The sequence below is a fragment of the Alternaria arborescens genome (assembly GCF_004154835.1).
Source record: "Alternaria arborescens strain FERA 675 chromosome Unknown contig_38, whole genome shotgun sequence".
Classification (NCBI taxonomy): domain Eukaryota; kingdom Fungi; phylum Ascomycota; class Dothideomycetes; order Pleosporales; family Pleosporaceae; genus Alternaria; species Alternaria arborescens.
Window position 1 is genome coordinate 100856 of NW_021167893.1, and position 13528 is coordinate 114383.

Genomic DNA, 13528 nt, shown 5'->3' on the forward strand with positions numbered 1-13528 from the left:
ACCTCGTCTTTGGCCTTTTGAGGATTATACTGTAAAAAAAAATGCTATGCAAAATGCCGCCCTGAACGCACTTGAAAAGAATGAGTGAATGCGAAGGATTGGGCCGAAAGTGAGGGAGATAATGGCCCCGCAGTGGGGATGGGAAGAGAAGAAGATGTGATTAAGGAGATTCGTGAGTCGTGAATGCATGTCCAAGCACCCGTTCCGGCGGCCGACCAGGCCAGTCCTTTGCGCCCAACTCCAATGCCAAGCCCTGTCTAGCTCTTGATACCAACTCCAGCCCAAGCAAATATGTGATGTGACGCTATTCGTCGTCGTCTACGAAGAATCCCCAAAAGAGAACTTCCTGATTCTCCCGTCCGCGCAGACTACCTCCGTAGACGTCTGCGCACATCTCGATGGGCACCTCGAGTTTGATGCAGCCGTTACCGAGAAAAGTGAAGAGCAGCCACGAGTCGTACTCTGGGAAAGTACCTTCCTCGTCAAACTTCCTGCTACGTATGCCGCGATTCCGTAGCGAAGGTGTTGTGGGGAGGCGGAACGTGTGGTAGGGGAGCGTCTCTTCCGAGTCGGCAACGAAGAAGGACTCGTTGAGAGCGAGTTCGATGGTGACGTGAGGCGAAGGGGAGTGTGGTTGCGAGGGCATCTCGTGGTGGTTCAGGTTGTCCTTGTGGAAGCGCAGGGTGCCGAAGCGCAAGTCGGTGGGCTGGCCGAGCAAGTCGAACAGCTCTGTGGAGTAGAGGCGGAAGTAGCCATTGTGCAGGCTGCCCAGGTCGCTCTCGTCGTCTTGGGCATGTCCGCTGAGCGAGAGGGTCTGCAGCTGGTCCTCGACACGCTTTCCCTCGAGCTCGGCTGCATCGAGCGACCGGCGGATGTACTTGGGTGTGTATTGGCTGCTGAGGTCGGAGATGGCGAGTCGGCAGGCCTCGCGACGGACGTCGTCGCGCGGACTACTGCCCTTGGCAGCCAGGCCGTGGCCGTGGTCCTCTAGCGACCGCAGCAGGCCAGTCTCGAAGCTCTTGACGAGCTCCTCGAACTCGCGCATGACACGAGCGAGGGGAGGCGGGACTGCACTGCTCTCGAAGACGGCCATTGGGGCAGGCCCTCAGGCAGGACGTGGTGTGGGCGCAGGGAGGGAGCGCGTTGGGCAGGGCGGCAGGTGGTGGACGCGGTGGTTTGAGCCCTGGGCGGAGAGGGGTGAGGCGTCGATCTCGTCAATTGATTGTGTTGCGAGTCGTCGAGGAGCGGGTTTGGGGTTCGGCCGTTAGTCGTGAGGGAAAGTCGCAAAACAACAACAACAACAAAGTGTCTTCGCTACCGCGCGAGTGCATCAGGAGACAAAGAAGGTCGGGACCTCGAGGGAGGGACCGAAGTTTTGCTCGCGGGTCGAAGGCCGCCAAGAGTGCTGGGTAGATGCTTCCCTCTTTCCAGCCCACCGGCGAGCGCTACTGCATCCCCGGCCAATGAGGGCGAGGCTGCTACTCCACGGCGATGCGCTGCGAAGGGGGGCTTCGGTGTGCGACTCCCCTGGACTGTACGTGATACTGGGGCTGCAGCGGTTAAACCCTACGACAGAGGCGCGAGCGCTAAGTCTTGCTTCTGCTCAACAGTCGCTGTGTGGGCGCCGCTTGTAGCAGACTGACCCAGGCGTCGCTCGCTCAGTTGATGCAGCAGGCGAACCGCTGTATCGGTAACCAGTTAGAAGTTGTCAAGACAGCGAGAAGCCACTAACAACCGGTTCGGCAACACTATCTGCACTATCTGACACGGGCCGATGATTTCGAGACACAAAGTTGTGATGGGCAAGTCGCTAGCCTCCAGGCGAAGACGACCTCAGCGGCTGAGAAGCCCAGAGCCTGCACGGCCTGCACGGCGCCTGACACGCCCCAGGGCCAGCCTTCGCGGTCGGCATGTCCATGGCCGTCGATGCCGCTCATCCCTCACCAAGACGTCCGTCACTTGCATCACTTGCAGCCACGCTGTGATTGTTCCCTATCCGGCCTGGCGTGCCTGCCACATGCTCGCTCGACTCGCATCGCCACTTCCTCGACAACTCCTCCAAGCTTTCCCATCCCAGCCTCTTCCCCGACGCCTCTCTGATCGCCTCTTCGTCAGCACTTTATTCCCTCGTCTTGGCTGACCACCTCGTATTGATGACTGCTGTAACCACGCCAGCGCATCGGCCTGCTTTCCTCGCGAACCATCATGCCGCGTTTCTGCGCACGCATGTCGGCACTTTGCACCTGCGTCGCGACTTCTGATGCCATTTGAGACGGTGATGCCAATGTGCAAACTCGCTCACTACTGTCTTTATCCCCGCAATGTGCCGGCAACCACTCACTACGTCACTACTGTCAGCCTCCGCGTGAGCCCATACACAGATATACCCGTGGCGGTGAGGCTTTTGCCTTCATCCCACGGCTGATGATTGCTCTGCATCACACAGTTGCAAATCTCCATGCACATCGACGCTTCCATCGCTCGCTGAGCAACGACATGCGACTAATATCCACGCTTACCGTCAGATGGGGCCCCCAGACAGTGAAACAGTCCATCTCCCCTGGTTCCAGTCGTTCATCCCGGCTCTACGGGCCTGCTTCGGCTTCTTACGTTATACGCCCACTTCCAGGGTTCGTGATTGAACCGATGCATCCGTGACAACACTCGCAGCTCCTTCCGATAACATGGTAAGCTAAGTATTTGTGGGATATCGACTTCATCTTGATGAAACTTCACGAGTACCGAGGATGCCATGTGCTACACAGGAATTCGACGTGCATTCCATAGCAATCAAGAAAATGAGGAAGATGCACTCGACCAGGGCACTGCGTCTGTTATCGAGGAGCAGCGACTTCGCGTGGTGAAGGTAGAGCGAAGTTAGATTAGGGAGCAGAAACAATGGTAAACATCTGTGAGGCAGTTGCTCAACACGAGAAGAGCTCCGTATATTCAAACTCGCCCGTGACCTCTTGTCCCCAAGCCGGCAACAATGCACACACTGCAACCTTCTCAAGGGACTACATTGTTAACGCATCCCCTCACTATCGCAAGCCTAACATGTCTCCCCTCGACGACGCCGTGAAGCCTACGCCGCCCATTGTTCCGATTTTCAGTCCATCCTCAACCCCAGGGCCGGCTGTCGCGTCCAAGCCTATTGGCAATGGGCCAGATGCCGACTCCGATGATAAGAACAAATCGGACGGTGACCGTCAACTCCTGGAGAAGGCTATGAACCATATCATCAACACCAAGACACTCACCAGGCTCTGCAATCTAGAGGGTGTAGACGCGGTCAGGATCAGAGATACCCTCATCAAAAACTATACCGATACATGTCAAAGACAAGCCAAGCCCACCGCATCACATCCCACGAAGTTTTGCACGACAACCTTCTTGCCGCTTTATAACAAGAGAGAAATGCGAGTACAAGTATGCTTATTGATGGACACGAGATGACCGCGAATGTCAATTCTATGGAAAATTGTTGCATTACGTTCATCTCGCTTTTGCAGGATTTGGACGAGTAGTTTTCTAGGGGGCTTGGATGTATGTATGCTCTTGATGGTCCCGCAATTGCGTAAGCGGACACAGTCACAGCTGGATATGAAAGTCGCGAATATGCAACGTTGATTCTTTGTTTGTTGTCATGATGTTCTGAAAATGGTCAGATTGCTGCTTCAGTGTCATGGGTGGCACCAGAAGATGCACTGGAGTTACTCACCACCCCCTCCCCTCACGATCACAGCATGTGAACTAGATGATCGCGCCCCAACGGCCTGAACTGAGATATACAAAAAGTGCTGCTCTGTCTGAGTTCCCTAGAAGGGTTCAACATTGTGTAGAAATACATGAATGAGTAGGGCAAGCTTTTAATGCCTCAGGTGTTATTTCCAGTCGCAACACCCCAGAAGTACGCCGCCCAGGAACCCACCACCAAGAACAACAGTGCAATGAACAAAGACATACTGATCTTCCTGTTTCTCTGGCCAGAAGTTCCCGATTTAAACTCCTCTCTCCGCACGTTGATGACCTCGCCCTTCGTGATACGTTGGCGCCTAGTCCACTGGAGTTGTGCAAGGTCACTTGTCCAAAAGCAGCCGACGAACATGCTCGCTGCTACCACAACCGAACACGCGGAAAGGACGACATACACAACAACGACATTGTCGTAAGAGTTGTCGTCACGATCCTGGATAACTCCCGTGATGATACGGATGATGATAGACATGGCGTTGTTGACTGCAATCTTGACGGCATATCCAGAACCAAAGACTTCTTGGTACCACATGGAAGTGCGAATTGAGTCAATGATGACGGTCGGGCCAAACATAGATGCGACACCGTATATACCAAACGAAGCTGCCGTACCAGAGAACGTTGGGCCCCATGTCGCCAGGCACATTGATAGCAACATGCCCAGCCCACAGACAAGCATAAGGGTGATACGGTTGCCTAGAATGTCTACGAAGACGCCGATGATCGGAACAAGGAAGAATCCTAGATACTGCGCCAGCGAGGAGTACCACCCTGCCTTGACGGCATCCATGTCGAAGCGCTGCTCAGCGAACTCCGTTGCATTCTGAGCGAAGACGGATGCGGTACTGGTTTGGAAAAGTGAGAAAGCGACGATACTCCAGAAGGTCCAGGGAAGCCGGAAGACCTTTCCAAACTCAAACTTCTTGTTGCTTTCCGTGAGTTTCTCGCCGGTCGCGGGGTCAGCTGTGCCGGTGTACTTCTTGCCGCACCATCGCGTGAAAACCCAGTAAAGGAGAGTCGTCACGTTAGTGAAGAGGTTCATGAAAACAGCGACCCAGTACACCCAGCTAAAGTCACCTGTGTTTTTAGCGATGACGTTTGCTGTAGCCTTGCCAACGAAAGATCCGATCTTGCCAATACCGAGTTCAAAGCCAAGAGTCGATGCGAAGCCGTTGGATGGCGCGAACCAGGAGCTGAACACTTTGTACTGTGCGACTTGCGTGGCGATATCTCCGAATGCCTGGACGATCGACCCGAATATCATGAATTTGTACGATCGGACGGTGGTGGCGGCTGCAATAAAAATGGCACCTATACTGTAAATGGCATTGCCCCAGAGCATGGCGCCTGTTGAGGTGTACAGTCAGCGTCAAGACATGGTTGGATAGGTAGAGGAGAGACAAACTTGCACCACCAATCCTATCGGTGACAAGACCGCTCACGAGGATTAGAGCTGTTTTCATAAAGTCCTCGCTGGCTTCCAGCACAGAATACTGAGCGTTGTTGATATGCAGTTCCTTCTCCATGTCAGCTGATGTAACTGTAATGAGAGCATTATACTGTTCATACCTTCTTTACAGTACTTTTCATCGCGCCTGTGACACCACTACTCCAGTGTGAACCAAATCCAGTTGCGGTAACCAAGAGAATAGCAATGAGCTTCATCTTCAGCGGGATCGCTGAGCTCCGATCACTGCCATCACGCTCACCGGTCGATGCTTCACTCGATGCTACGACCACATCTCCAGCCTTTTTCTCGGACATAGAAGGCTCCCGCCCACCGTTATCTGCTGAGATGTCATGGCGACGCTCAGAGGGGGACCGTGCGTCCATCGTCCCTGGTCACTGCAAGCAAGAGATGATCAGATAAAATAAGAAATATTCCTACATTTTGAGCGGCGCCTATCTTCCATTTAGTACTGCCGAGCGGGAAGGAAAACCTCGTGTCTCCGCTCCATAGTTCCAAAAACCGGGTTGCTTACGGGCCTTTTAGGAGGTAGAATATCCTGTAGGCTGTCTCCACCGCTCGAGACTGTGCGCTGCGCACGCGTTGAGACTCTGATATCACCGGAAGATTACCCGTTTAGATGGATACGATACCACCCGCTATGAGATGTTGCGAACCTGATTTGGTATGCCGGATTCTCTTCTAACGCGTTGCTCGTTTTGTGTACTGCAAACATCTAGTTTTGTCTTTTTCGCAGAATCATGTTGCTCTCTGGCCAGTCCAACAGCGGTAGAAGCCCGACAAGCGGCTCGCACCGCCAATCCCAACACGGCAAGGCGCAACAAAAAGAATTTTTATCAGATCGTCTTATCAGATGCTAGAATGAAATCTAGCCTCTTGGGCAATGCAGGCTACTCATGGTGGATCGACGGAAGAAGGTTCACACGATATTGGGACATTGAGACGTTTCTGTCTATATGACCAAAGATGCGGTCGCAGAAAATTTAATAGCGCTTGAGCACGAATCTGCTCAAACTCGACGCGTGGCAGCAGTGCAGAAGCCTGGGACTAATTCGGCGTCGCTCTCACCCACATCCACACGTCAAATACGAGTCCATCCGTGTTTGTATATACCCCTTGATCCTACGCAGCCAGGGGGTTTTTGCGATCTACAAGAGATGATACAGGTTGTAGAGATTTGCTTCTGATTGGAGTCTCTATGAATACCCCCCAAAGCCTTGAAGACTCGGATGCTCTGTAATCCTGGTATACGACCTCCAGCGCCAAACGCCTTGCCAATGCCCATTCCCTCTGCGCTCAGTGCAAAGGGGCCAAAATGCACGAAGTCTCTCCATGCGTCATAGAGATGCTCAAGGTGAGCCCTCGTCTCATCAGTTGACCACGTCTCCCCCACCCTCATCTAATCCAAATACCAAAAGCGATGAGGCTGTAAACCCAAACATGGGTGATGCGCATTACAGTCTCCTACCGAGAACACCCTAAGATTCACCTCTCTGCTTCCTCTCAATTTCGTCCTTCAGATTCACGAGATCTTGCTCGGTAGCCTCGAATTCCAGGCCCTGCTTGACCCATTGCGCCGCTTCGTCCAATCTGCCCATCTCGAGCAGACACTTGCCCCGCCTCCACCAGGCCTTTGCATTGCCGACCTTCTTCATCTCCACGCTAGCCTCTGCGTCCACGGCGCCCTCTGCCCAGTTCTTAAGTGCCATATTTGCCTGTGCGCGGTTGCTCAGCAGCCCGGAGACCTCTTCTCTCACCAGACCTGAGGGTTCCCATGCCGGGCGAGCGAGCGCCATATCGACCGCGAGAGTATAGAACTTGCCTGCCTCCTCGGGCTTTCCTTTCCTGAATTCGGCGTTGCCCGACTCGCGCAGCTTATTGATTTGAGCGGAACGCTTGGGGTTGACGGGAACAGGTGGTGGGGGCGTGCCTGTGGGTGTCTCGACTTGAAGCAGGTTTCTGTGCAGATTATTCAGAGCGGCTAGCTCGGTCTCGAGGGCGTTGCTAAGGCTCTGGGATGCGGTGATCTCAGTGGTATTGGGGTCCATCTCGAGAGGTAGGAGTGTGAAAGTATCCGGTGACTCCATGATGACTATGTGCTTGTTGTGTATCAAACTCGTAGGGTTAGGGCCGTATGAATTGTGGCTGGCGTATAGGTCAAGTTCGCGCAAGTTGTGGTTTTGGGTGGAGGGCGATGAGGACAGTTGGATAATTCCCCGGGATTACTATCGATAACAAATGCGCGCTAACACGTGTCTTGTCTCTTTCGCCAACTTCACTTGTGTCGCGTCCAACCGCGACGCGCCATTCATCCTCCTACCCATCATTGACTCGCATCAATAGGGTGGTGGGACTCAAATCTCGTAACGCCACAAGCGCATAACTGTGTGCTTTCTCGCAATCACGCTTCATGGCATCTTTGTTCCTTTTGTTGAGATGATTCCAAGTTGCCCCCTCGCCGTTTCTTGTCTCATTGAAGCTGTTATCACAACTATCCTCAACAAACGAATACGTGAGCTTTTGACACAAGGTGGCAGGGAAGCGTCACGACCATAGTCTTCATGTACAAAACGAGAAACGGGAAAACCTTTTGGGCGTTAGGATAGGAGAGGCTACGGATGACGCCATACGAATGATATGTACATGTTCGTCATGTGTGGAATCAGACCTTGCGGTTTCTACTATCAGTGAGTGTTCGGTTTACTTCCGATCCTTGAACATTGACAGCGCAAATGAGATGTTTAGTGGTGATGTATTGCGAGCGCATTTGGCAAGTGCCAATGGCACGCGAATGAGTGTTCTCCATGTTACTGATCCATTTGTACCAAGCCTCAGGAACTTCGGGAAGTTCAACAATATCATGATACAACAACCAAGTAAGGAAATCGCAGAGTTGTGAAGAATTCAAGGCGTTGACAAATGCCTTGGTAAACTTTGGGATCAGAGGCAGAGACGGTGGCATTGCTGAAGACGACGAAGGAGACGTGAGTACTGGAGACTGTGCTTCTGGCTCGTGTGGCTTGCTGAAGAAACTACGCAGACCTAGGTGACGATGTTGAGGCTAAGAGTTGTACGGCTGAGAAGACGTGGAAGTCGAAGGATATATGCTATCGGGTGGCGTGCGATGTGCCGATCGATACTTGTTGTGCATCCCGAGTATGGATGGCTTACGCTGTGGAAGCTTGTTTGGTGGATTCATTGGTGCTAGCAGTAAAATGGTGCCTGTCCGGTGCGGTTACAATACGGCTGAGGTGGAGCTGCGGTCGGTATGTAAACTCGATATGGCTTTCGTGTGGAGAAACGTCACTGCTATTCGTAAGCTTCAGTGTTCATGGGGTTCACTACCACATGAAAAGGATCTATTGACATGCAAAAGAAAGTTGAAAAAGACGTGAATGACCGCGCAGAAGCTCAACTCTATAATGGGGCTTGAGTAGTAGAGATTTGAGCCTCTCGCAAATACTTGCGGTTGCGACTGAAGCGGGGAACTCGCTTGTGCCAGGCTGAAAGTTTGATTAGAGGCTATGCAGATACGCAAACGCCTTTTATTACAACTGGGTGAATGCTGATACTGCGCAGCTACTGCCTTCTTTCACCAATGAATCATTACGTCTACTTCGAAATATCTCACGAGATTTACACGCGTAACGCGCTTTCAGCTTTCAAGCGTATAGTGTCGATTTTGTCTACAGCGGTCGCATTGCAGAGGCAGATATCGTATCATAAGCTAGTGATAAGAAGGCAACCGCGTGCGCGTATTCTATGACCTAGTCTTCGTCGTGGCTTTGCTGCTCGTCGTCGTCAAAGACCTTTGGCAAATATAATTTGGTGTTTTCGTAAACCAGGAACGTGACGACAGTGGTTGGGATAACTCGCAGCGTATTGGGAATAACACTGTGAAGGTTAGCTTCGCTGTACATCAGGTGTAGAATGCAGAGGAATTCCTTACCCTTTGTAGAACGCCAGGAATCCTTCGTTCTGATAAGTCTTCCTAAGCACATCCAGCAGTCCGTTGTACTGCTGAGCGGCATTGTACTGTTGCAACCTCGCTCTTATTGGCTGATACGGATACGTGATCGCTCCAGCTAGTAGTTTGCTTCCGCCGCTCATGTAGACGTACTCCCAATTGCTTAGCTTATCTTGCCCGCCAATGTGTGTTCCCCGTCTCTTCTTCATATTCTCATAAATGCTAAATTGTACTGCACCATGTAGTACACCCAGAGACGAAGGCAAAAAGCCTGCCCATAGCCCCGTCAATCCTCGAGTTTCGTATACGTGACGGAGACCAAAGGTCATCGACTTGTATGCAGAGGGATGATTCGCGCCGCGCTCAAGCATACGGGTTTTCACTACCCATATAGGGTTTGTGCAAGCACCAGTGAGAAGGCCTAGCAAACAGTCAGTAAGGCACATCAGAGTACCGTTCCTCAACATACCAGCAATGATGCTCGCGGAAAAGAACTCAGCACTCCCAAGATGCTCTCCTTTTTGCCTTCTACTTTGGAATAGTTCTTTCAGATTGCCATAGAAGAGGAAGTACAAGCCCCAGCCTAGACTATTGCCCAACAAGTTTGGCCATAGCCCTCTGTACAATGCGCGTACGCCCCCTTCGTCTTTGATGACGTTTCGAAGTATTCGATACGAGTCACCAGGTCGCGATCGGCTTTGTGTATTGAGCTGCAGTCGGTTCTTCAACAAGTCGAGTGGATGTGCGGCGAGGCAAGAGACGACACCGGCGCTGAATCCGGCTATGCTCTCAACAAGAGATGCTGATAAAGGGCTCCTAGGCGCGTTTGCTCGTTTCGTTTTATCATTTTGCTCTACGGGTGGAAATGCGCGGGGCATTGCGGGCTCGGATGGTGGGCAGTCGAAGCCGGCAAGAACATCCTCAGACTTGCTAGGATCAGGACGGCACTGTGTTGGTGAAGTAAAGGATGCTATATCATGGCTGCTGTCACGCGGTGGTGCAGACGCCGCCAACAATCGTGGGGGAGAGAAGTTATCGGATGTGGACTCGGTGGAAGCTTGGACCTGCCATCGGAACGACCCGCGGACAGCTCTTGTGGGCTACGTCATTTGGTGCATCGCCGCGCATTGCCGACATAGCAAGGCATGGAGCACACTGCGACGGTCTGCCGGGGCGGCACATATGAACTTCTTACGCGTAAAGACACGCAACGAACACTTAGCGGAAGTAAATGCTGCATTCACACTATATATTAAACGTACATGACATACTCGGACTACACACCTGCTCCAAACTTCTGATCCGAGCAACAGGTCGAAGCAGCAGTGCTTTCAGGCTTCTTCTCCTCTCCAAACGCCAGGCGAGAAAGTTTATCTACCAATGTGCTGCCCTGCTTGACGCCGCTCGGAACGCTGCAATAGCTAGGGGGAACATCCATACAAGGGTTGCGTGTGAAGAAATTGCGAGGTCTCAGCAACAGCGTCATCGGCTCAGCAGGCATGATGGGGAAGTCTTCTGGCGATGGGAAATGTGTAATTCCGAATGTGTGCCACAAGACGACATCAGTATTGTCAAGGTTCTCGTGGGGGTTAGCCTCGATCCAGGCGGGGATGCCTTGAGACGGTTCGCCAGAGGTCTGCGGGACGTGACGGCCTGCTGGGTGGAGTTGCGTGTCATCGTCTACAAAACGTTAGTTTATGTCTTTGTACGCGATCTCCAGATGAGACCTACATTTGGTGACATGCACTGCATGTCTCGCAAAACCCGCTCTCTTCCACACCAAACTTCCGGGCTTGGGTAGCAGATCAGGCACTTCCCTGCTCACCAGCTTATAAGAAGCCGGCTTCTTACTATACGGGTTGAGCTTATTGGTGTTGGTCATTTCCCATGTTCTGCTCGTGGCGCCATTGTAGTCAGTCGCCGCTTGCTCAGGGGTGCTGAGCTTTGTCTTCTTCGCGTAGAAGGCGTTGCCGTACTTGTTCTCCGCACTGCCGACTTCGCCTTCGCCACGTACTGCGTCCACCATAAACACAGTGTTCTCTGGGCCGTCCACGTTTGGATCTATACGCATGCAGAACAAGTGCTGGTGGTTATGCGCATTCACGCCAGGGTAGACCTCCGTTCCCCAGCCTTTCAAATCTTCGCCCGGTAGCATCGCATATGTATTCAGAATTCCGGTAAGCTTAATCTCCAGTTGAATGGTTCCATCTAGATGGAAGATCCAGTATACGCAGTACTCGTAGTTCGCAGCAGTGAAGATCTGTGAGATGATGAGTTTGCGAGCACGAGTAACAGTAACGCTATCATCGCGGAAATCTGTGTGCTTGAACAGAATACCGGCATCTTCTTCGTGAATGCAAATAGCGTTCTTAATGGTCGTTGCCTGGCCGGCGCGATTGACAAATGCTGCGTCCATGTAGTGGATTGCGCCCTTGCAATCACAGCCCAGGCTTAACGAGTTGGTCATGTATCCGCCACCATATTCTCCAAGGTCAAAGGCGTGTTTGCGCTGGTGTGGATGGTCTGGATTACCGTACGGCACCACCATCTCCGCAAGTGAGAGGCGCCAGAAGGTATCGCGAACAGTGCCTTTATCGTTGAACGTGATGTTGGACAGGACTAGGCCTTCGCGGTAGTTGAAGCCAATATGCAGCTTCCAGTTCGCCCAACTGATATATCGCCCATCAAGTTTGAATGAGACGCCTTCCGGCTGTGTGATGTTGATGGGTTTCAAATCGGTCTTGAACCCACCTTCGGCTTCGATAGCAGCTGCATGATAGTTGTTCGGTGGAGCCTGGTTGAGAGGTCTTCGGACTGGTGGAACATCAATGTGAATGATCTCTTGGGTATCGGAGTTATAGATAGGGCAGAAATCCAACGGGTACGTGTATTGGCAGTCATCAACGTGTGGACGGTAGTACATGAGGGCTTGCTGAAGACGGACTTTGGTGCCGAAGCGTTCATCGTAGCCAATAGTCCACGGGTCGCAGTAGACCTTGTGCATGTCCGCCGGTGGGATACCGATTATGCCACATTGTTCGATAACCTTCGGATCTTTCCGCACAATCGTCTCTACTATTTGCAAATCCTCCATAGTAATCTGGATCTAGGTCAAAGGAGGGTCCCGTGCATTGAGTTTTCTTCTCGACTTACAAGTGGTTGCACGTCATCAGTCAATGCCCATGTGACAATCTTGCCTTCAGTCAAATCTGCATGTCCATCGTACACCTTGCTTCCGCGGCCAATGCAGACTACATCGGCAACTCGATGTGGTCGTGGTGTGTGCTCGGGGTCTTTTAGCCATTTCATCATCTCCGTCTTACGCGGTTCCAACAACGTGATGGCGTTGAAGAACACATCGCTGTGCTCTTTTCTGATGATAGCGACTGCGCGCTCAATCTCGGATTCACTCAAGGGATCGAACGGGTGTGGAGGTTCTCCAATTCCCGTTATGTGTGACGCTGCTTGCTTCAGTCGATCGAGGGCCATTGCAGAGATGTGTTGTTGTAGAGGTCGTTGAGGCAGACTTACTGTTCGAAGCTATCAGGGTCCAGCGGGGTCTTTATACTTTCGTGACAGATCAATGACCCAACGGCTCAGCAGGGCAATCTCAAACGTATGTCTATTGACTCAACCGCTGCTCGTTCGCCAATCAGATAAGTCATTGTTGCATTATAATATTTCCAACTGTCAACTGGCGGTCTCAAACGCTGTTATCGACGCGATAAGCAGAGGCCGCGGGACTATCGCGCCAGTTTCAGTTAGTCTGACCCACTTCTCCACGCACGTCGCCCTCTGGGCAATTCAGTTTGATGCATCGCTTGTGCAATAGCTACCATCTTCGGACGCTGCCTGTTATATCACGTTATTTTCATAAGAGTAATGAGTGCTATCGCGGCATCTTGAAGTGGTAGGTCCAACCGACAAAACATTGTGGGTAGACGGTCATGACGTCTCGTGTCGGACAAGAAGGTCCGATTCTTCGGCCTGTCAATCCGCTATCGCAGATTCAGAATACAGCAAAGCAACTACATGAGACTCTTCAGGATATGGATCGGAAGGTCGACCTGAACGTGGTCTTGTAACGTGGCCATAGTCGCTAACTTTGATTACAGACCTTGTAACATGGCGGATCCAAGCTGCGTCCTCGAGCAAACATCTCTTCATAATAAAGCCAGGAGGTTACAACCACCAGTCATATGGTACTCCCTACCCTTCTGCATCCGTCTCCATCTCTTCGCCATGTTTTCTTTCGACTCAACTTCTTCAATCGCATCATCGTCTTCATCAGTCTCCTCGCTACATTCATCGCTCAAGAACTCTTTCACTTACAAGAG

The 13528-nt window shown here is 52.0% G+C and overlaps 6 protein-coding genes across 6 annotated transcripts; 1 reads left to right on the forward strand and 5 right to left on the reverse strand.

Moving 5' to 3' along the window:
• Positions 1-304: 304 nt before the first annotated feature.
• On the reverse strand, positions 305-1093 carry AA0111_g10685 (hypothetical protein; the record flags this gene model as incomplete). The annotated part of the gene is made up of 1 exon (XM_028644465.1): positions 305-1093. One exon carries the CDS (start codon positions 1091-1093, stop codon positions 305-307), a length of 789 nt encoding a protein of 262 aa, XP_028501758.1.
• Positions 1094-3057: 1964 nt separating this feature from the next.
• AA0111_g10686 (hypothetical protein) lies at positions 3058-3456 on the forward strand (the record flags this gene model as incomplete). Its single annotated transcript, XM_028644466.1, has 1 exon — positions 3058-3456. One exon carries the CDS (start codon positions 3058-3060, stop codon positions 3454-3456), a length of 399 nt encoding a protein of 132 aa, XP_028501759.1.
• A 421-nt stretch (positions 3457-3877) lies between these two features.
• AA0111_g10687 (hypothetical protein) lies at positions 3878-5589 on the reverse strand (the record flags this gene model as incomplete). The annotated part of the gene is made up of 3 exons (XM_028644467.1): positions 3878-5103; positions 5162-5273; positions 5326-5589. 3 exons carry the CDS (start codon positions 5587-5589, stop codon positions 3878-3880), a joined length of 1602 nt encoding a protein of 533 aa, XP_028501746.1.
• A 1113-nt stretch (positions 5590-6702) lies between these two features.
• Positions 6703-7311, reverse strand: AA0111_g10688 (hypothetical protein; the record flags this gene model as incomplete). Its single annotated transcript, XM_028644468.1, has 1 exon — positions 6703-7311. The coding sequence occupies one exon, from the start codon at positions 7309-7311 to the stop codon at positions 6703-6705; it is 609 nt and encodes a 202-aa protein (XP_028501756.1).
• Positions 7312-8991: 1680 nt separating this feature from the next.
• On the reverse strand, positions 8992-10069 carry AA0111_g10689 (hypothetical protein; the record flags this gene model as incomplete). Its single annotated transcript, XM_028644469.1, has 3 exons — positions 8992-9118; positions 9174-9612; positions 9661-10069. The coding sequence occupies 3 exons, from the start codon at positions 10067-10069 to the stop codon at positions 8992-8994; spliced, it is 975 nt and encodes a 324-aa protein (XP_028501745.1).
• Positions 10070-10467: 398 nt separating this feature from the next.
• On the reverse strand, positions 10468-12680 carry AA0111_g10690 (Copper amine oxidase 1; the record flags this gene model as incomplete). Its single annotated transcript, XM_028644471.1, has 3 exons — positions 10468-10871; positions 10923-12291; positions 12345-12680. The coding sequence occupies 3 exons, from the start codon at positions 12678-12680 to the stop codon at positions 10468-10470; spliced, it is 2109 nt and encodes a 702-aa protein (XP_028501714.1).
• Between the last annotated feature and the right edge of the window lie 848 nt (positions 12681-13528).